Raw genomic sequence first — 23,878 nt, forward strand, 5'->3', positions numbered from 1 at the left:
AAATTTTTGTGTGAAAGTTGTTTTTTATGGAAATATCACCATCTTGAACAATATGTAGTGGTTGGATTATAGTTAGCTACTCAGATAATGAATCTGAGAGGTTCATAAAAATAAATCCTGAAAACGTCTTGATGGTGACACAAGGAGATGTACAGACATATAAATCATATCAATAAGAGAAATCCAAAAAATGAGATAGACAAGAGAAATGTCGAAGTATTGAACTGTTTTCTTTGCCTTGTAAATATAGTCTTGATGTAAATATCTATATTCATTTTCTGTTGTTTCTTTCTTTAATTATTTCTTTATTTATGTGTCATGTCTGTCTTTTTGATTCTTATGGTGTTTTGTGGTGGTGTTTTTGTCTTTGTTATTTTATTTCAATTTGGAGTAGGTCGCCAACTTCAAAGTTTTTCTTCGTGTTCAAGTGCCTCCTGAATACCACAGTGGTAATTTAATAGGCAAAGTATGTATTTTGTGCTTTTTGTTGAACAGATGGCATTCTTTCACTGTGTTTCTAGACATGTAAAAATGAGTAAGGATGACTTAAGAATAGTGCTTGGCAGGGTCTTTCCTTCAAGGTGATTGGAGTACTTCCTCCTTGAAAGCTAGATCCCAGAAGTTTAAAGTGTTTGTCTTGTGATAATCTCTCTCCACAGTCTTTACATAAAAATACTGCATTTATTCAACTTTAGAAGAGGAATTATTTTTAGAAGTTTATAATATCTTAGTCACTGTAGTGGGTTGACCCTGGCTGGAGGACAGGCACCCACCAGAGCCACTCTCTCACTCCCCTCTGCAGTCAGACAGGGGAGAAAAAATATAACCATGGGTTCATGAGTTAAGGACTGGGAGAAATCACTCACCAAATACCGTTATGGGTGAATCAGGCTTGAATTAGATATATTAATTGAATTTATTGAATTTATTAGGAACAAAATCAGAGCAGGATAATGAAGTAAAATAAGACTTTAAAATGCCCTATCCCCACCCCTCTCTTCCTCCAAACTCTACTTCCTATCCCAGCAATGCAGGGAGAGAGGGAATGAGGGTTATGGTCAGTTGATCACAGGTTGTTTCGCCCACTGCTCAGGGACAGTCATTTTTTTCCCTCCAGTGTGGGGTCCTTCCCACAGGAGACATAGTTCTCCATGAGCTTCACAAATGTGAGTCCATCCCTGAAGCAACAGTTTTCCACAAACTGCTGTAACATGGGTTGTTTTTCCATGGGGTGCGGTCCTTCAGGCACAGCCTGCTCCAGCATGAATCTTTCATGGTGTCACAGGTCCTGTCAGGAAACCTGCTCCAGTCTAGGCTCCTCTCTACGGGTCTGTGAGTCCCTGCCAGGGACTTGCACCAGCATAGGATTCAAGTGGGGTCACAGCCTCCTCTCAGACATCCACCTGCTCTGGTGTGGGGCACCTCCACAGGCTGCAGGTGGATTTCTGAATCCCTGTTGTCCTCCATGGGCTGCAGGGGCACAGCTGCTTCACCATGGTCTTTACCTTAGGCTGCAGAGGAATCTCAGCTCCAACATCTGGGCACCTCCTGCTCCTCCTTCTCCACTGACCTTGCTGTCTGCAGCGTTGTTCCTCTCATATATTCCCGCTCCACTCTTCTGTGACTGCAGTTACATCTGTGCAATAACTTTTTTTCTTCTTCTTAAAGCTATTATCACAGAGGAGTTACCATCATTTCTAATTGGCCCAGCCTTGGCCAGCAGCACATGTGTCCTGGAGCTGCCTGGCATTGCTTCTGCTGGGCATGGAGGAGGTTTCCATCAGCTTCTCACAAAAGCAGCTCCTGTAGCCCCCAGGGCCCTCCTGCTACCAAAACCTGGCCATGCAAATCAAATACATGCCTATATGGTGAGCTGGATAGGAATGTGGTGTCACAGAAAACAACAGTGAGAACCCTAATACTTAAGACAGCAGTGAGTTAAACTCCCTGAACTCTCAAGAATTTGTGATCTCTTGGAGTGGATGCAGTTCCTTTTCTATTACCTTCTGTATTTTCCTTCTAACTGCTTAGTGAGATGGGGTAAGCATTCCTGATACTTGAGTGAGTGGCAAAATTAATAGCATAGCTCAAGTAAAATAATTGTGCAATTAGCTAAGCAGACATAATTCCCTCCCTGAAAATGCAGAGATTTTCACTCAATGTTACTTATTTGGAAAAAATCCTACCTTTAATGTGAGTGTAGCATCTTGGACAAAAAGTAGCAGTTGCACCAGAATAACTTCAGCAGTAGAATTAAAGTGTTTATATTAAGACAAAAAACCCTCTACATTTGACCTGGCTTGCTTAGAGCCTAAAAATGGCCTCTGTGGGCCTCGCTCTTTCAGCCTCTCAGCAAAGGCATGGCTTTCTGCTTAAATCCTTTAACTATTTCACCTGAAGAACAGGTCTCTCTCTGAACTGATTTGCAATTATTTTCTGGGTTTGTTTTGTTTTCATGTTCTTAAATCTGTGGCTTGTTTTGTGGTAGATTTTAAAATGTTGTGATTAAATACAGAAGTTTCAGTGCTGGCATATATTATATGCTGGAAGATGAGCTATTCAGAGTTTTGGGGTTTTTTTCAGTTGCTTGGCTGTAATTTTTAACTTAAAATTTCAAAAAATCAGACAAAATACTCTAGCTTCTAATCCTGAAATTAACCAACTGCTCATATTGTTTTCTTGATAAACTATGAAGTTATAATTCTATTACAATTAAATAAGTAATAGTTTATAGATTCTATATGTATGCAGGTAGGGTTGCTATAAGAAGCAATACTTGGTGTATGTATGACAAGACAGTAATTTTCAAACTTTTGGTATCAGAGACCAGCATCCTGAACATAAGATCAGAAGAAGCAAAGGTGGTATTTTCAGCCATCTCTAATTCTTGTTAGCATAAGAAAAGTAGATGGACTGGTTTTTTTTTTACATAATGAAGATAAGAAAGACTTTCTTAGGCTACACAGTCTATATGAAAGGGTTTTATAATTTATTATATGCAAATATTGGACAGAAGAAGTTAGAAGACAGGAGGGTTTAATTACATAGATTTCACTGTGCAAAAGGAGACAAGAAATCTAAGTCAAATAGATGATATGTTGGCTGGATAACAATACAGTATTTGAGGATAAGATTAATATAGTATTTCACATGTGTAATTAATTTTTTTCTGAAAATTTCATTACTTCTTCAATAGGTAACTGCAGCTCTTTGCATCTTAAGATACATCACCCTTTCAAATTGGATGGGCTTTTTTCATTGCAGGAAGAGCTAATTTTCAGTTACATGTTTAAGAATTGAATTTATAGACAAGCAGCTTTTGTGTTGCAGTGAACTTACTGTTTATTTGAATAAACCTGAGACAAAACTGTGCTGCCATATTGGTGGCTTGGGTTGCAGTTTTTCTGAGTTTTTTGTTGGGAAGTAAAGATAACAATCCAAAAGATAATTACATTACAACAGGGATAATGTAACTTAGGGTTTGTAAGGAAGGAATATGACTTGATCTCTATCTGTTAGAAATAATTTAAAATTCTAAATCTTCACTCAGATCAGCAACAGGATGTACTGATACGGGTTTTTTATCTCTAGTTTTAGTAACTGCATGCCCTACATTTTTAACTTCCTGTGAGGAATCTGGTTCTCCTGTCTAGTTTACTAATGCATTCAAAACTGTGCCATCTTCATATCCATTCTTTTCATCACTTCAGCATTCTCCCATTGCTCAAGGTGACTGATTATAAATGGCCATGGCTTTTCTACAGGCTTAAATGACATGAAAAAATGGCAGATGTGATTTTGCTATACATGTTTAGTGCCATGATTTCTCCAAAGCAGGGGTAGTTGATCATGGCAGATGTATTGTGCTGACCTATGCCTCAGTGCTCCCATCTAATTACTCTCAAATAAAATGTTCACCTTCCTTTTAAACAGCAGAGAATTGTCATAGCTCAAATGGGATACAGGTGCTTCTCCCAGCTGTGGAAACCTTCATAGTGAATTTCTGGGGTCTTACTCGGGGGCTGAAAACTCTGAACTCGCTGGTTTTGTGCTCTGAAGGGCATTTCTTGTGTCCTCACCCATTTCAGCACACTGATTGTATTTACACATTTCATGTGGCATACTAAGTTTTTTTTGGGGTTTTACTTCTGGATTTTTATGTACAAGTCCTAACTCTATTACAAAACATTTCAAATTTTTGGGGTTTGGTTGGTTAAGTTTTTGATGGTAGCATACAGCAGATGTTTTGTAGGCTCCTCTGGATTAAACAGCTCTATAAAGTCCTTCCAATATCTGTGTTTCTGTATTTCTCTCATTGTGATGAGCTCTGCATCATATCTTTCCTAGCACAGAGTGAGCTCAGAGGATGGAAGTAGATCTCTGAAGCCAAAAATTTGGGAACAGAACATTAGCTGGTAACTGTCAGACCCTACTAGGGTCTGTGCATTACATTAAAAGGAAAAATTGAACAGTTTCATTGTACTGTCACTTAACAGACCTGGACCCTTATCCATCAGCTTTGTTAATATTTGTCACTTTTCCACACAAATTTCCTTGAATTTGTTGCTTGCAAGTCTTGTGTTAAACAGTGCACAAAACCTTCCTACACACCAACACTACTCTAGCTGTTTTTTCTGTCAGCAAAATATTCTGTGTATACAGAAGTATATTTCAACTTTCATTTGTTTTCTAAACTCTGCCTGTTTGTATTTTAGGCTTCAAGTGGCAATTATTATTTTATTCCATACATTGTAACACCTTGTGCTGACTACTTTTGCTGTGAAAGTGATGCCCAGCGAAGAGCCTCTGAGTACATGCAGCCCAGCTGGGACAATATCCTGGGGCCATTTTGTGTCCCACTGGTGGACAAGTTTCTCAGCCTTCTCAAGGATGTCCATGTTACATCATGGTAATGTTACAACACATACAGTTTTTCAGAACCTTTGATAGTCTCTTTGTGATATTATGAAAAAAGAAGATGCAGAATTTCTAGTAGCATTGTTTTTTATTTTTTTTTTTTATTTTTCACTGCATTTAATATAGTGTTAAAGGAAGCTGCCAATTTTACTGCTTTTTGTATTCCTGGCCTGCAGTTGTTGCAGCTGACTAACCATGTTCTGCTACAATTTGATTTATAGTTACTTTACAGAAAGCAAAGGCAGTCCATGGGTAAGATAAAGGGTTTAAGTTTAAAGTGCATAAGATTGTAATAGGAGCTAAGCTCATAGTTTCTTCATAGAGTTCAAAGCCAAAAACTGACCTTTTCTGTCATCAGATAAATATATGTACATGGTAGCAATGGGCATTCAATTTCCATGATTTGTTTTTGTTTTTAAGTGTTAACCTTCTGGTATCACTTAAACATGATTCTGCTTAGCCATTTCTACAATGGACTGTTGGAGTTTAGGGAGTTGGGGCTGGAGAAGGAGGTCTTTCTCAGTTGCTTACCCAGTATTCTGCAGCTATTCCTGTTTTGTATATATTTCTGGAAAACCCTCAGAGAGACTGAGTTTCTGGGTATTAATTTTCCTAATGTCTGAAGCATGAGGTAGCACTGAGGGCCCTCAGGTTTCTTCGTTTCCACATTGCCATCCCACCCAAGTGAAAGGCTTGCCTAAAATAGTACTTTTCTTTTGTGGGCCCATCTATGCAATCCCATGGATGACCTTCTTGTGGCATCCCACCCTGAAAGGGAGGGGAGCATCCAAGATTCCTAGATGCTCATGGTTGAAAGGAATGACAAAAGTCAGAGAGTCTGCAAAAGTTAGCAAAGTTTTATTAGTAAGCTACACACTTGGCATGGATATTGGTGTTTTAGTCCCTGACTACCTAGTGAAAGGCACAGCAGAGGGTTTTGGATAAAGGACGTAGGGTGAAAGGGAGGAAAGAAAGAGAGATAAATTAAAGAGGGGCAGAAAAGAGAAAATAAAGAGAGATCAGCCATCCTGGCTCCAGTGTCAATTCAGCCGGGGTTTCTATGATCCTGGGATGCATATAAAAAGCAAGCACCCTGGAATTTTTTGGGCTACCTTTTTTATATATAAGATTTTCCCCACCCTGGAGATCAGTTTCTCACTGTGTATGCAAATTAGTTATGTGCAGTCTGTTCTTGTAGATCTTTCTAGAAATGGGTTTGAGGTCTTTGGGAATTATTGAGGAGTCTTGCTCCCACCTTACAGTCCGTGCCCGCTTTTTGGCCTCGTTTCTGTCCTTGCACTCGCTGTATGAGGCTGTGCTTGCCAGTGGTGCTTACTGTGACCTCGCTGCTTTGATATAGTGTGTATAAGACAGAGAACTTAATTTTCTTTGCTATGTGCAGGGCTTATGCTAAGCAAGGTTTAATACTTTGGAATTCTCATTTGTAAACAAGAAAGGGATTGTGTGTACTGGAGTATGTGTCAGGTGGCACCTGCTGAGCTCCAAACTAGAGACTCCATAACCTGCTCCTGGATGAATTCACCCCTAAGCAGATGGTTCAGGCCATCCATACTTGTCATGCTGGCAATATGTATATTATTTTTCAGTTTACAAAAGCATTGATGTTGGATTGTGCTCTGGTAACAGTGTAAATAAGATGCACTTACTGGAGGCTTTTACTCCAGAGATCCTGCCCACAGTATGTATAGTGTTCATCAAAGAGATCACAACTAAATCAGCTTTTCTTGGCTTGTTTTTGTTTTAGTTTCTGTGTTTGAAAGTCTCCTTCCAACTTTCATGATAAAATAACACACCTCCTCCACTGCAGTTTCTTTTCTGTGTTACTTTATTATCCCAGATGCTGCTTTTTTTATGATACAAAGTACCAGATCTGTCAGGGTCAGTAATGGGATAAAGAAATGCTCCCCTTACCTATGATGGTAAAATTGCCTGACAATCCTGATTACAAGCGTATTGATACACAGCCCTACAGTCCCAGGTGGGGCAAGGTGGAATATTTGTTAGTTATTGAAAAATATGGAAACATTTGATGTGGAATTTTCTCACTCTGAGGAAATGATATTTGTTTTTAGAATTTATAATTTTTATTAGAAGCATAGCCATGTTTCATAAGAAATGTCTAACAGTCTTCTTCCCCTATGTCTTACTTTTATTTCTTTAGTGCCTACTATAAAGAAACACTGCTAAATGACATCAGAAAAGCTAGAGAGAAGTACCAAGGAGATGAACTGGCTAAGGAGCTGGCCAGGATTAAGCTTCGTATGGACAATACTGAAGTGCTGACTTCTGACATCGTCATAAACCTGCTTCTTTCTTACAGAGATATTCAGGTAAGTGCTTAAAGTCTAAGGTGGATTATTTTACCCTGCAATTTTGGCTCTTGGTTGTTCTCCTGTGCTTGTTGTTTGTTAAGCTGTGATTGAAAGCTGACACTGAAAGGGGACAATTGTTACACTGTTTAAATTGGCTTGTCTGCTAGGCAGTTTAAGGGGATAGAGACTCTTACTTATTTTGCCTTTGAACAAGAGACTCAGATTAGGTGACTTCCTGAGGTCACTCCCTTTGTTTTTAGTGATTTTTAACTTCCTTAAAAAAAAGCAAAAATCCCTAGTGACTCAAGATGCTTGCCTTGCCCTCCTTTCCCCAACCTTTTCTCCCTCCCCTCATAAAGTTAAATATATTTAGAGATTAAGGAAATGCATTTTTTTTGCCATTGTACTGGCTAGAGATTCCCAAATTGAGAACCATAATTCAACAAAACATTAATTTGCTTTTAAAATATAACTGTACCTCTTTTTCTTATTTTAATTTTTTAAAATAAGTTCTGCTAAAACACAGCCTGTGTGTTGTCTTTCCAAATTGACAGTCTTTGTATCTAACATCCATTATCAAATACAATTTCAACCATTTTATAGATTTTTTTTCCCATCAGGAGCTAAGCTGGTTGTTTCATGTGTATAAATGGGTTGTGAGAGCAATGGTGACCACATCATCCTTCACTACCAAATGTTCCATTCTGAAATTAATATTTTCCTTCAGCACTTTATCCAACTTCATTTGGATCTGCTCTGGTGATCATGAAAGGTCTCCCTTGAGAAATGTACTTGTCTCAAAATATGTTTTGAACAAAAAGATTAAGTAACACAAGGCCCTTTGAAATGCCAGTAAATTGGCCTCTTCAGCACTGTAGATGTGGGTTACCCCTGAGAAACCAAAATGTTCAAGTGGCTGATGTACTTCAGATACAGCTGTGGTTGAGTCCATGGTGACCTGGTGAGGTGTCGTTCATCAGAAGATCTTAACAAGGCCTGAAAAAGCCAGACTTGTCATCTCTTCTTCTGGTGCTGGGAGTGTAATGATCAAACTGGCTACAGAGGTTCAGTAGCTTGGGCATTGTGGTGATGAAGAGGCAAGCACTGACATGGATAGACAAAATCCCTGTGTGTTCCTACACAGCCTTCGTGGCTGTTCTCTGACTCTTAGGAACTGTCACCTGAGAAACTGTCCAGTGATCATCATACATTTTAGCTTAGTGATGTTTTCCTCCTTTCAGTTTATTCTACTTCAATCCTTTTTATTTTTTTTAAATTTCATGCCAGGACTATGATGCTATGGTGAAGCTGGTAGAAACACTAGAAATGCTTCCTACCTGTGATCTGGCTGATCAACACAACATTAAGTTTCATTATGCTTTTGCATTGAATCGGTAAGGATTGATTGAAGTTGTTTCATTTTAATGGCATTCCATATGGGCTTATATATAAATTTATAGTGCAGATAATATCAAACTCCCTTCCTTTTCTGCACAGATTGATATTCATCACAGTCATCTCTCCTTAATCCCATACTTACAGTGCACCAGGACAATTTGTAACTTTTGAAATTGTTGTTTTCCAACAACCATCATTTTGTCAACCAAGGAGAGAGTGGATCTGTTCCAAAGGCCACCTGACTGGAAAAGACTCCAGTGATACCAAGGGGTTCTTGGTCAGTCTGAAATTGTTTAATCTGAGTCAGTGATTATTCTGAATGTCTTCAAAAGTTTAATGTGATAGAGTTATGAGTGATTTATTAAAGTAATAGATAACAAGCACTGCTTTGTCCATGAATACACATTCCTGATAGGGTTTCCTTGGAAGGCTGGATGGTCATCAGGACCTGCAGGCACATCATTACTTTAGGAAACACTGAAATATTTTTGAACTCTTCTAGTTAGGTACAGATTTTTTTAGTACCTATGTATAATGATTACTCAGTTTCTAAAGAATTTACATTAAGATTGGCAGAGAAAATAGATCTTATGCAAATGAAATCACATATAATAAAAGTAACTGGCTAGATGCAATCCTCATATTATTAAAGATTGTGACCTACAAGCTAACTAAAAATTAGCATTGGACAACATCAGGATGGCATAAATCAAAGAGATTAAGAACGTACTAATAGATCTGGAAGCGCAGTTCCTATGGCATTTTCTGGAAGATGGTAAGAAGTCTGGTCCTATCTGACACTTTCATCAGACAAAGGAGTAAACACTAAACTATTGCTCAGGAAAATACTGCATTTGGCTCTAGCTCTATCTTTCAGAATTAAAAAAAAAATAAAAAAAATCAGGAATTTGACTCAAAATGTTTAAAATTGCCAGTAAAGATAATGCTAGAATCATGCCTTGTCCTTAGGTTAAGTCTTCATATAATAATTTTTAAAAACTTTTTCATTTAGATGTGTATAGCAAAATTTGCAAGCTCCTTTACTGTCTTGGTCTTCAAATTCTTTGTATTTCGAGCAGCATGTGAAGTCCATGCCATTAAATCTTCTGTTTTGACAATGCCAATAGCACCATGGTAAGACAAGATAAAATTAATTGCTCATGAACTTGCTTTCCTTGTCAACAGCTTTCATTAAATTGCTTATTAGCCCAAACCAGCATGACTCCCCTTGTCAACTTTTGAATCCCTAATTTTGTCTGCTTTGAAACCAATTTGTTTTTAGTGATTTCTATCAGAACCTATCTTTAAAAATAAAGAGCTGTGTTTTCAGTTAATATTCTATTAATTTCAACACACAGAACAGTATTAATGTTGCTCGGTACAGCTGATTGAACCCACCAGGAAAAAGATATATCATATGCAGAACATAATTAGCAGCTGTAAGAATATCTGACCCTGCAGAATGTTAAAGTGTGCTTAATTTCTTAAAAAAAGTGTACTAGAACTGTGATCCAGAGTGAGTAATTAGTTTATTTCCTCTTGTACTCTGTAACTGAGTTCTCTTGACCATTAGTCTCACTTGCATTGTCAAGTCAGAGTTATTCTAGTGCTGCACAGAGCCAGCACCGTGGCTGCAGGAAGGGCTGCAGGGCTGTTTCTGGGCACCTCAGGGCTCCTCTGGCTCAGCAGGTGGACACAAGCCCAGTGTGCAGCACAGATGTGTGTAGGTCCAGGTTAACAAGCAGTGGTAAGGCAAGGGGCAGGATTGTTTTACTTTAGATTCTGTGCCATTCCAGGCCAGCTGCGTGTCCTGTGCCTCAGAGCCAGCCTGGGTCTGACCTGGCTTGGATCGTGAGCAAAGCAAGCCTGGCCTCACTGATGGGCACTGTGCAGACAGGTACTAAGGCACCTACTGTCATAGTAGGGCTGGCAGACACTTTCAGGCTGGTTTCTGGAACCCTGATTCATATGGCAGGTGTTTAAGCACAGCCCCTCTCCTAGATTGTTATCTTCCTCTCTGGTGGCCATTTCAGAGCAGCATTGAGAGCATCTTGGGTTTGTCAATCTCTCATGTCTGTTATCAGAGGCTAACAGTGAATGTTTGCAGTGGCAGGCTTTTGCTTGTTTCCAAGCCTGGGCAATTGGAATACATCACCATGCTAGATGCTTGTTTATAAGTCCTAGGGAGCAAAAGGCAATTGCTTTTCCAGTGTCTTAAGCTAATAACTTGGATGTGACATGAGAACAGAGCAGAGAGTGCTCTCTTCTGTACAGACACGAACTGGTTTAAGACATTGTTCCATGTTGCCTCCTAGCTGAGATGTAAGTCTAATTGTATCTTAATTAGACATCTTTAGGTATAAGTTCAGTCCAAATGTGCAACATGAGAATTTTTAATATTTATATTCACAGCTGTGGTATGAAGTAAGATGCTGTGCAGTTGAGGACTGGGTGTTCCAGTTGTGGATGGCTCTTTGTTTCAGTCCATGGGTACACCTTGCTTGGGAGACGAGTACTGTGTAAGGACAATTTTCTAATTGGTCTTATTTACCAGGGCTGGAGTTATAATGTCCTGGAAGCTTGCAAAGAGGCCAAAGGATATGCCAAATTCTGTTCAAAACAGAGTAGACTTTAAAATCAAACCCAGTTCTGGCATGAGGCCAGAATTGTAAAAATTTTAGTCTCTTTCCAGGGCACTTCTATCTTCCTTTATATTAAAGATGAGGACAGCTGCAGTCACTATTATTTAACTCAGCATGCTGTGTTTTAACGAGCAACATATTCCAGTACCATAATAAAAGAAGGCAATTAATGAGTGAAGGGTGTAATAGGGTGCAAGTAGAAAATCACTAGTAATTGTGAATAATACTAGTAATTGTGAATAATAGTAGCCACAGAAAATTGTTCCCATTGATAAGCACTGGGGTATTTAAAATGTTCTGTTCTGTGATTACTCAAATTTAGTAAAAAAACATGGCCTCCCCATTTTATATGCCTGGCTTTCATGAAGTACCTGAAGTGTATATTAGGGAGGGAAAAAAGCTAGGTTTTTTTTTTCTTTGTCATATCTGTCTGGAGGCTTACAAGTTTAGTACTTGTCAAATCCTAATTTAGAGTCTTGTTTTCCTCATTTACTGTTTCAAATATTGAAGATTCTAGAAGCAAATTACATCCTCAGTGATACGTATCTTAACCCAAAAATTGGGTTTTAAGTTTCTGGTTTTAAGTGAGAATGCAAGTGTACTTTAATTAAAATGAGTTCTCATATGTCTTAATGATTAGGATTTTTTAAAAATGTTTTTGCTGTAGGTTTCTGTACAGTTAGTAGTATTTTAGATCATCAGCTATGGAGTCATTAGGACATGAAATGAAAAGGAAACCAAATGTAGATTTCCTTGAGAAAATACTTTTCATTAATACAAGAGGGTTTTTTGTCATATATAATCTCCATCTAGCTAGATGGAAACAAACCATACAGGGGAAGATGTGAACAAAAAGCTGAGAAAAAAAAATTCACACCGCCTGTTACCTACAGAGTGAGCTAATTCTTGTCCCAGTGAAATCCATGCTGTTCCTGTTAACTTTGTTGGGCAAAGGCCTGGTTCACTGAGTGTAGTTCTGGCTCTGTAACCATGCCAATTCTATAAAGCTGGTAAAACCAGTCTGTGAAGCAGGAAGATTTTTTTGGTTTAGGAATATTTAAAACTAGGCCTCCATATGAAGACTGGAGTGTAGAGAAGGATTCACTATCAAGAGGGTGGATTTGGAGAGCAAGAGAGGAGCTATGATATCAAAGAGAAAAGAGGGGAAAAAAAGGAAGATTTTTTTTACTGTGTATTCCAGGTGTAATTCCAGGTAAGATGTTGATAATAGGAGGTAATAGGAGTTCCTTGCCCTACAGAGTAATTCAGAGAGGCAAAGGAGGAGTGAATAGTTGGATAAGACAGGGAGACAGATGCAAGACGCTTGTGTAGACCAGGGAAGTGAGAAGACTGCTTCTGTGATTGAAGAAATATGGTAGAGTCAGCAGACATAAATCACGTGGCCAAACTGCAGTGAGCAAGCTAGCAAATTGGCAAGTGAATCAGGCAGCAGTTTCTGGAGGATACAAGCTGTCAGGCAAAACTAAACTGGCAGCAGAACACTGGCATGAATTTTGAGGAAGTGATTAGAGGCTATAAAGGTGCTTTGCAGGAAAACTTCTGTTTTAAGAAAAAGAATTTCTATGTAGCCATTTCTGTCTGAAAAACCTTAGTTTATTGAAGTACAGAAATGATTATATGTCATTGATAATTCCCTCAATTTGAATTTTCTTTTCCCTAATCCTAATAGTTTAGTTTCATTTTAAAATAATGGCTAAAAATGTACACAGTACTGAAGATTAATGTGCCAGGCATTTGTAAAAGTCATCATGATTTTTTTGGTTTTAATTTTTACTCCTTGTTAATTTCCCTCTAATTCTTAGCACTGTGCTCATGGAGACTTGTCAGTGTTTTATTGAGAACCAGGATGTTTTCATAATTGCCCCAGTTTTTGGAAGTAACTCGCAGATCTTTTTCTTAACTGGCAGCAGCTTCTGCTGCTGTCATGTTCAGATAATGTAGATTGATTTTCTCTGTTTGGTTTCTCTGCAAGTTTTCACAAGGTAAGGTTTGCAGTAAGAGGACTAAAATGTGCTAACAAAGAAACCAGTTAAGATTAAGGAAAAAAAAAGTGGTTTTATGAAACACTTTCCAAGGCCTGTGGGGTTTCTTTAATGTAGTCTCTAAATAAATTGTAGTAGTACTCCTTTTTCTTACCTCATTGACCACTAAAGTTGTATTTTGAAAGAATTTTCAGATTGTGAGTAGTGATTCTAAAAACTATGCCCCACAAAACCCAGAAAAAAATATGAAGAGTAGCTCATATTTTCACTGAGTGTGTATGCAAACTTCTTCAGGGTAGGACGTATCTTCTCTCAGATTCAGAGAGTTTAACAGATTTTTTGTTAAAGAGCACCATTGAAAAATGTCTATTTCAAAATTCTATTTAATTCCTAAAGTTGGCTTGTTTGTGTGATGACCATGAGGGACATTTGTATTTCAGTGCAAGATGGCCTGTAACCACCAAGGAGCAGGAGAATGACCTGGTAGGGTCCTTTCTGTAGCAGCCTACTGGGACTCTGCTCTGGCTTATAGAACTTCCTATTCAGGGGATCTACTTTGCAAATCTCACCTGGTGCACCAAGTTAATCCATAAAGAGAATATTTTCTGCCTACTTTCTCATGCCAGTGCATCATCATATACAGTATTTCAGCTTTCCCTGTTCATAGAGGATGTGGGATCTCCATCCTTGGAGCTTTAATAGATTTAGCTTTTCTGACACAGCCAAGGCTGCCATGGTCTAGTGCTGGGCTATGGACCTGCTGTGAGAGGGATATTCTATTAGATAGCCTCCAGCAGTCCTTCAGGACATGTTTTTTTGTGATTTTTTTCTAATATGGCTTTAAATGGGGGCTGGGGAGCATGGGGAAGCTAACATAGTTGTGATTGGTTTAAAAAAAATAGAAGCCAGTGCTAAGCCTTAAGGGTTTAAGGTGATCTCTTCTACTCTATTGATAACACCCCAGATCGGTTTCAAGGCACCTTGAAACAAATGATGAGCTGTCAGGCATGCAGACCTGACAAAGTGTGGGATCTGAAATAAGAAATAAAAATCTGTCTTGGTCAAGCATAACAGGTTCTGAATATTATCCAACAGAATATTTGCACACTGAGTTCAGCAAATTTGCTTTAGCTTAAATGATCTTTAATGTTGTTTGAGTTTTTTTTCTTTGTTTGCCCTCTCTTTTTGGGATTTAGAGGCTGATAACTTCCTAAATTTGTAAATTGTTATAATTGGTGTATGGGTTTTGTATTATCCAATGGGCATTGAATTCTGCTGCAGTGAAGAACAAGATCTAATATAAAGGTACCTAAACTGATTAGATGAGTGTATACTTGTCTACATGTGCTAAGTTTTGCTGAACTTAATTATTTTTAACAGTGATTTTTCCTTATATTATAAGAGAGACATCTTTCATTATAAGATCTTTAATACAGTGTTTATTTAGGGCTTGATTCCTTGTGATGCTTTCCTAGTGTTGTATTTGGTGTTCATCCTTTGATGATCAGAAATGTTAATTTGCACAATATCCCATTTTAAGCAGTGTCTTGCTTTGTCCATTGTGTTTTTCTTCAGGTACAATTTTTTCAATCAGTACTTAACATGTCTTTATATTAACATTAATAAATAACCTGTTTTCACACAAGGCAGACTTGAGTCAAGTCTGGGAAAGCAGTGATTTTTAGATTTCATGTTTCCATGCTAAAGTGCTCTACATTTAAGTTGTAGCTGTGCATTTCTTGTGTTTTCAGGAAGAGCTCAGAACACACACCAAGTTTTGTGATCACAATATTCAAGATCAAGGAACTGCTGGACTTTAATTTTAGGGCCTAATTTTGTTCTAAGCTCTGTTTACTCTATTTTCTTTGCTTTAATATTAACGACAGCACAATTTGGGTACTCTTAATGAAAGAATCTGGTTTGTTTAGAAGAGGTTTGCTTAGAGCATGCTGACCATGCAATGGATTTACCCTCCCAGTTTTTACCTCCAGTTCATTTATTTTAAAACTGAAAAAAGATACTTTCTCCTTGTGTGCTCATTAGGCAAGACCAGAATTTATTCCAGAGCGGTTAATCTGAAGAAAAAAAATAAGTACTTGCTGTGAAAGTTTATGCTCTGCCAGGACATCAAAGGCAGGATAAAGCCTTCACAACCAGCTACAAATCTGTTTAATCTTATTAGAAGTTCTCCATCACCTAACATGCACAGAAGCCTGAATTTTTCTACAGATGGGTTGTTACTGGTCTTGTTGCATCAGCTGGTTACCTAAGGAACAGGGACCCTTTATAGTAAATATTAATCCTTTTGGGGCATGCAAGTAATAAATTTACCAGAAACCATTGTCTGCTGCTGATATTGCTGACAAAGTAGTCATAGTTCTTGTAGGCCTGTTCATGGATACCTAGGTGGGGATTGGAAAATTCTAAGCAGCTTTACAAAGGGGTTGGTAAATATTTTAAGTCTCTCTGGTGTCGAAAAAGAGTGTTGAAGAGGCTATTAATCTCTTAATCTGTGTTTGCATTACTCTTGCAAATAGACATTGTTGTTTGTTCTAAGTGACTTTTTGCAGTAAATATTGAGTTCTAAACTTAGAAAAACAGCAAGGTAAATGGAGGCAAAAGTTCTGATTGTTTAATAATAATAAGGAATGGAAATGTTATTTAATCACTGTTTTCTTATTAACACAATTGTTAAATATTTGTCAAAAGATGCCATATCATAGCTGTTTGTTTTACAAATCTTCTTCTAATCTGAAGAATTTTAATTAAGAAATACAGTTCAATTTTTCCCTTTTATTTTTGTTGCTGTTCAAAGGCTCCATATTGAGCTCTGTCATTCTTTTGGGCATAACTGGATTGACCTGGCTTCTCCTGCAATTAGTTGGTATTTCCTGGTATTGTTTCTGGATCCTCTGGATTTAAGATAAGAAATCTTGGACATATCTGAATGATTTGTCACACTGAATGCTGAAAAGGGCCATTTTTGTTAAGTGTTGTCAGGAATGAACACTAAACAAACACTTTTTTCTCCTTGCAGGATGTGCAGAGTGTGGTTGTGTACACAGGAAGGAATCAGATGGCAGATTTTTATCATAGAGGAGTTCTGGGCTTGCATCAGCATCAGTTCTTATATGAGCTACACATAGAGAGCAATGATAGGAGAATGAATTTGGGTTTTATCAGTCAACCAACAATCATGCATCAGTCTAAATAAAGTCAAGTTTGTGTATAGTCATGATGGATGGATTGTGGCATAGATGAGGGATATTGTTCTTCTCCCATCTTGCAGTTTCTGTTTCAGGTCTGAACTCATTTATTTTATTCTCTGTATTTGATTTCAGAAGAAATAATGCTGGTGACAGAGAGAAAGCACTACAAGTTATGCTTCAAGTCCTGCAGACATGTGATCACCCTGCACCAGACATGTTTTGCTTATGTGGGAGGATCTACAAGGATATGTTTCTCGATTCTGACTGTAAAGATATCAGTAGCCGAGATCATTCCATTGAATGGTAACAGAAAAAAAAAACCAAACCACAAAAAAAAGTCTGTTAAAAACATTTTCAGAATTTTTACTTCTGGAAAATCAGGGCTGTAATAATTAGATGATCGGTTGTTCTCTTATATGTTTTTCAGGGTCTTGTTTGAATAAGTGGTTTATTGAACACCAGATCTTTGTATATGTATTTTCCTACTTCTCTTTATAAACTCTCCTGGAAATTGAATGATGTACTTTAGTGGGAGGGATGTTGATTAACCTGTGTCTTTGTTGAGGAAATATATAATTAATGTGTCTCAAGGCCAAAATGAAATACAGGTGAGATCATGGAGTTACGTTAGTCCTTTGTGCAAGGATGATTTCCATGCTGGATCCCCAGGAAATGCAGTGATCTACTGCATATAAGGAAAAATAGTGATAAACTGGGTTATAAATTTTCATAAGACATTAAGGCATGCATATGCACACAGGATCTCACTGACATATTGTTCATATAGATTTGTTTGTATAATCATTCTTCTGAGTACAATAATTTTAGCAATGTGGGTTTGAACTGTAATTGTGAAATGTTCTTCCCCACCACCTCTCTTTTCCCCTCATGCAACATGGATGGGAGCAGTGAACTTGCAAACTTCAGGTGGATCTCTTGATCCTGCGCCAGCAAGTGGCAGGCATTCAGCCAGTGTCAGCTGTGTCTCAGTTACCTTTAATGAATATGAAGCTTTAAAACAAAGGGTTTGGTACCAACTGGCCATATAATCCTTACAGTAAATCAATAGCTTAAAATACCTACCAAAACTTTGCAGTATTTCAGTTCTTCTAGACAATGAGATGAGAGTTCTTGTCTCTTCTCTGCAGGTATCGCAAGGGATTTGACCTCCAGCCAACCCTGTATTCTGGAATTAACCTTGCAGTTTTGCTACTTGTTGCAGGACAACAGTTTGAAAGCTCAATGGAACTGAGAAAAATAGGTAAATAGCCACACACAATACCACAGACAAGTTTTCTGCCTTTCTCCCTATGAAGAAAACAAAATACTTAGAGTAATGCATAGACAGAGAAAGGTGGTTTGGGCTTTTTTTGTGGTGGGTACTGGATGGCAGTCCTTGGATGACAGGGATCTCAAAGGCACATTTTCCTTCTGGCTGCCTTGGAGCAGCTTTCTGGTAACATGGTCCATCTAAAGGGCCCCAGAGATGGGAGAACAAAAAAGGACCAACTTCAGCACCATCTGTAAACTGCCTTTACAGCACCACAGAGATTATCCCATTGCAGAGCCAATAGGGTACAAAGGCAGGAAGAGACAGTGTAGCCCAGTTCTCCTCAGGAATGCCAGGAAAGGATCCAAAGGGTTTCTGTTGTGTCTGGGTTGAGAGAGCCACAAGAAATATTGCCTGGAAGGATCTACCAGAACAGTTACTGTTTGTCTACCTAGAGTCAGTCACATCTCCCATGTATGTGCTAACTAAAAGACATCCCTTTACATTTACAAAGAAACCCTATAATAGAAACAAATATAGAGCTCTTCCTAGAGAAATGATAGTTGAACCTGATAATCTGGTTTTGTCAGAAATGCTTATTTGAACCTTAAATGTTAAGAATGCAAAGGTGGCTTTAAATCATTCCTCTGACTCTGCTCTGGGGTGGACTTGTGTGAATCTCTAGCCATGGATCTCTTGCAGTAAATGCAGGTGAGGACACAGATTTGTGCATCTTACACTGAGAATCAGGAGGCAAATAGCCCAGACAGGAAGCAAAAGAGGTTTTGCAGCACTGTGTAGTAGGAGTTCTGGCTTTCTGAACTGTACTGGGGGTATGATTTGAAGATCTTGCCTCTGCATTTTGCAGTGTTGTTTTCTGGGGAAAACTAACTCCTCTTTATTTTCATCAGTAATGCTTAATCAAGTCTTAAATTAGTCTTTTACTGATTGATTTACCAGTAAAAACCACAAAAGAGTGTTTTACTGATAGAAAATTGTGGTTTGTAATTGAAATTTTGCAGGTGTACGGTTAAACAGTTTATTGGGAAGAAAAGGAAGCCTAGAAAAAATGAACAATTACTGGGATGTGGGACAGTTCTTCAGTGTGAGCATGCTGGCAAATGATGTTGGTAAAGCTGTACAAGCAGCAGAAAAGCTTTTTAAGCTGAAACCTCCAGTGTGGTATGTGGTAGAAGGCTCAAATACTAAACTATGGGGAAATACACAGATTTAAAAAATCTTGCAGTCACGTGGATAACTTAACTGGATTTTTCCATCTTAGATTGTTTGCAACTCTGACTTTATGCTCTGTTCTTTTATTATGAGAAGGAAAGAGGAAGGTGAGAAATTAAGTTATCCAACATTGTCAGGTTGCTTCCCATTGAAGCATGTATTTTATAAGAAAGATTTTTGAATATCAGTAACCATTCCTTGTGAAGCAATTGTGAAAAGATTGTGAAACCATTGTTTTCAGAGTTTAGCTAGCTGCTGCTTCCCTCCCCCACCTTCTTCTAGCTCATCATATGGTGTCTAATCCCCATGTAACTACTCATGTAACTATACCTTATACATTTGCAAAAAGCTATTGCTCATGAACATCCATATGAGCTTATGACTCCAGGCCTTGTCTAAACGTGCTATTCTTTCCAGAAATCTGTAAAAACCAACACTACCATTTCCATTGTGGTAGCTTTTAAAACACGTTTCATTTTGGATGTCTAAGTCAGTTAAGTGGCTTTAGAATCTGGTCAAATTTTGTTTTCTCTCTGTTAACTCACTATTCAATACATTCCAGGTACTTGAAATCATTAGTTCAGAATCTGATGTTAATTCAGCGTTTCAAGAAATTCACCATAGAACATTCTCCTAAACAAGAAAGGTTGACTTTCTGGCTAGATATAATTTTTGAGGCAACGAAAGAAACAACTAATGGACTGAGATTTCCAGTAAGATGTTATGTCCAAACAAGTTCTGTTTGTTTTATGTTTCTGGATAGGATATTACAAAAATTGGAAGACTGTAAACATAACACTTAAAAATTTAACTGCCTGTTATTTCACTGCATGAACCAAACCCCTGTATTCTCTTAATCTTTATGCTATAAAAAAAATAAACCCACCACCCTAAGAGCATTCTAAGAAATACTTGTAAGTCTCCTATAACAAATTGTGATAATGCTATTCTGCTGTTCATAAGAGCACAGACCTTTCCTACCTTGTCTCACCCTCCTGTCTCCCTTGAAAATTTTTTACACCATACTTCAAAATTACCTTTTGTCTCTATCTGAGCATCTAAAGATACTGTAGTGTATTAGCTGCTGATTTATTAAGGAAAAATGCTCTCTTTCTTCAGGTTTTGGTGATAGAACCAACTAAAGTCTACCAGCCGGCCTATGTTTCAATCAACAGTGAAGCAGATGAAAGCTCTCTGTCTTTGTGGCATGTCTCTCCCCCTGAAATGGTAAAACTGTCAGCAAGTGCATTAAATGTACTGATTCATTCTATATAAAGTAATTTTTTACATGTAGATTTTGGAGCACTTTACAATAATTTAAAATTTTCTACATTTCTGTGAAGCCCAAGCCTCAGTATCTCTTTTGTGCAGATACGAAAGTTGACATTTTACAGAGAAAGTAAAAGCAGTGACTGTGATTAGAAATCAAGTGGTTTTGATGTTATTCAGATTTAACTTACCTTGACCATGTCTCTTAGAAGTGCGTGGTTTATTTGGTCTGCTCATAATATTTCTCACTAGAATTCTGTGATTTTAGTTAAGATGCAAAGATTAAAAATAAAGATAAATCCCAGTATTGTGTTCAATGTTTTAGGCATTTTAAACTTTTAGGATTGTAATAATCAGAAAGTAGAAAAAAATGCCAGTCTGTGACAAGTAAATGTCAAGAAATAAAATATTCGGTGTGATGGATTATTGGATAAGGCACAGGGGATTAAGAAGGAGTTGGCATTGTTATGGACAGTGCCAGCTCTTAAAAATGAGAAGTAATTTCAGTTTCACATTGAAAGACTTGAAATCTGAAATGTATTTTGCCACACTTTGTTAATATTAGAACAACATAGATGGAGAATAGACTGAAAATGTAGAGAGACATGTGGAAAAGAAGCATGTTGGAGCAGAACAAGACCACATAATTACCTGTATCTGTGAACAATATTTCCAGTACATTATTCTACTTCACTGTTTCAGTGAATGTGTCTGATACAACTTTGCTTTATGGAACAGATTTTTGATGCATATCTGGCATTGCTAAATAAGATCCAGCTATTAGCTATAATTAGATTTATGGAGGGCTGCAGTCCTAGACACAGGCTGTCCTTCCTCTCTTTTGCCTCCAGTGTGTTCCGTGGGCCAAAGCTGTTGGCTCAAAACCTCTTAGGGAGATGGGTGAATTTGCCTTTCCCTTTGAGCCTAGATAAGAGTAGGGCATAGTCTGCTCCATGTTTAATGTGAAGTATAGATGCATTGCATCAAAACATTATGTTTGGTTAATTGGGCTGCACAATTTCTTCTTCAAGTTAAATTTACATGAGGAAACGTGTTTGCTTCCACAGTGTGCCATTTATATTCATTTTTTTCTTAAGTGAGTAGAACAGCAATGTATGTATAAGTTCTTTATCCATGTATTAATCTTATTTCAAAATATGGGGGGGAGCGGGGGAGGGAAGAAAGAAAGACACATGTTGGAAAACTTTTCTTTTGCTTACCATGCTGTAACTTTTATTTACAATATTAACTAAAGGTTAAACTGTGGTTGATTTTATCCCTTTGTTCTTTACAGAAACAGATTCATGAATGGAATTTTACAGCTTCTTCCATCAGAGGGATAAGGTTGGTAGTTCGTAAACAGTTTTTTGTGTATGTTTTATATTTCCCTTAAGTGAGAAATCTGTATTCTACCTAAAGTCTCTTTCCTTCAATGGCCTGTTATAAAAGCTTGTTCTGTCCAACATGCCTTGAAATGTCACAGAAGAGTTTGGCTTTCCATGCCTGGGCAGAGCTGTACATTTCTCATAGGAACACTCAGATCTGAGAGGGCTATTGGGTGTCTGTATTCTCTGAGAGACTTCTTTGTTTTCCATTAAGTAACTGATTTTTGTAGATTTCTCTTAATGTTTCACTGAAGTTATTGCCATCTCTGCATTTAAAAACATAGAGGGCAGAAAGAGAAAAGAGGCCTTAGCATTTCTTGCTTCCTTCCATAAAAGAAGACTTTGTTTTCCTTTAAGTAAAGGAAACCACGGTATCTGTTTTCTCTTTGGAATTCAGAAATGCTTCTGATATGGCTTTGTTTAAATGCCTGCTAGAAAAACTTGAATTATTAGAGAACTAATAAATGAGGCATAAATGTAGTTTTTGCTACAGACAAAAGAATTCTTAAGCTGGAAGCAGACTACTAGTGGAGTTTCTCAAGGACTAACCTTTAAATAGTTAACACAGTTCCATTTTATGATGCTTAGATTAATGAAAACCCTAGTCACAAGTAAATGAGTCAAAATGTTAGTACCAAAAATGATCAGAATATTATATAGAAAGAACAGGATTATTCTGAGGACTGAAAGAATAGAAAATACTCACATTTGGTGATAATAATTGCAAAATACATGACTACATTTGGAAGGTAGATTAAAAACCTAAAACTGTGGATTTGAACATAGATTCTATCATAACTTCAGTCTTCTAATAAAAAAAAAAACCAAACAAACCAGGCTTTGGTTTAAATGAATTTTTCATGGTATTTTATTCTATTACTCCAATGCAATGTGAATTATTAAAGTCTGTGGAACTGATTGAGAATAATTCAGCATAAAGTTTCTGTACCACATTAATTACCTTTAGTCAACCCAATGCACAGAAATTAATCTTTGAGAAAGATAGCTTTAATCAAAAGGAAGCAAGCAATTAATTTAATTTTCTTTGATTTTTAATCATTGCTGAGTGATTAAAGAAATCACTGCATTACAAAGCTCAAAGAGGCAATCTTTTTTAAATTTAGTGGAGTTTAGATATTTGCTTTGTATGTGACAACTTTAAATTACTACACTTTTGAAATTGCATTCGTTTAAAAAAAATTGTGGTCTCCTTTAAAATACACTCTATCAAAACTCTTAAACTGTATTTATACAAACCAGTTCATTTTGTATACCCCATACATGACAGTGTTTATAATGCAGTATTGTTACTTAGATACTGTGTTGTCTATCCTATGTTTGCCCCTGGAAGAATCACCTTGCTTCATCTCTTAGTTCTCAAGTCAGATATGTGCTCGTCTGACTTGTTAGACTGGAAATTTCTAGACTAAATGAAGCTAAAGAATGGCATAGTGTTATTTCCACATATTTCTAGAAAAATCTTCAGGATTTTTTTTTTTAAAAATTACTTTTTTTTTAACATTTTCCATGTAGCCCTTAATGATGCTTCAACAGGCAACATAAGCTGGTCGTGTAACATGTGGCAAGTTTAGTAAAGTGTAGTCGTGTATTTTAAGTAACTGGCTTGTCAGAAGCTAAGCTAAGTAGAAGAGTTTGACTGAACAGATCAGGCAAGAATCTAAGACATTTTATTATTTAAGGCACAAAAACACTTTAAAAAGCCTAAACACTTGGGATTATATAGCAAAATACTGACGTGCACATGGTTAGGGTAAGAGGTTAATTCTTAGATTTATTTTCATACTTTCTTGCTTCAGTGAGTTTAAAGGGATATATATGACACTGGCAAGACATGATACACAATAAATAATCCCTTTTTCAGAATTATTGCTGCAATTTGAAGTAAATATTTGGCATCTCAAAACATGTTTATCAGTTTTGAGGCCATAAAAATACAGACCGAGAAGGATCTGTTACACTGTTGGTATTCCCCAGTTCAGTTTTATTGTAAGAGCAATGGAATTCTAAAGACCTGAGGTGCTTTTCAGTCTTTAAGGAAAAGTTTTCTGGATAGGTAAAGTAGTGTCAGAGTAATTCACTTTCCATTGAGTTGTGATCAAGTACCAAGAAGTCTGATGCAGTTGCGTAAAAGTAGAAGTGAAAGTGAACAACAAACCAATTTTAATACACCTCAGATATACTAGTATTTTACCAAAATA

At 37.3% G+C, this 23,878-nt stretch overlaps 1 protein-coding gene across 5 annotated transcripts in view; it reads left to right on the top strand.

Moving 5' to 3' along the window:
• The window catches only part of MAP3K15 (mitogen-activated protein kinase kinase kinase 15), an 82,290-nt gene that overhangs the window by 34,345 nt on the left and 24,067 nt on the right, over nt 1-23,878 (top strand). For 3 of the 5 annotated variants that reach the window (XM_023918457.2, XM_086879960.1, XM_086879961.1), the window contains 9 exons: nt 4,716-4,909; nt 7,100-7,268; nt 8,538-8,644; nt 16,635-16,805; nt 17,651-17,763; nt 18,795-18,954; nt 19,568-19,718; nt 20,125-20,232; nt 21,569-21,618. In XM_023918457.2, coding sequence (XP_023774225.2) covers nt 4,716-4,909; nt 7,100-7,268; nt 8,538-8,644; nt 16,635-16,805; nt 17,651-17,763; nt 18,795-18,954; nt 19,568-19,718; nt 20,125-20,232; nt 21,569-21,618 — 1,223 coding nt within the window. Of the gene's footprint in view, nt 1-394; nt 467-4,715; nt 4,910-7,099; nt 7,269-8,537; nt 8,645-16,634; nt 16,806-17,650; nt 17,764-18,794; nt 18,955-19,567; nt 19,719-20,124; nt 20,233-21,568; nt 21,619-23,878 lie in introns of all 5 variants that reach the window. The other 2 variants (XM_023918454.2, XM_086879959.1) reach the window with 1 other exon arrangement.

This window comes from Cyanistes caeruleus, chromosome 3 (genome assembly GCF_971803275.1).
Source record: "Cyanistes caeruleus chromosome 3, bCyaCae1.hap1.1, whole genome shotgun sequence".
Taxonomy (NCBI): domain Eukaryota; kingdom Metazoa; phylum Chordata; class Aves; order Passeriformes; family Paridae; genus Cyanistes; species Cyanistes caeruleus.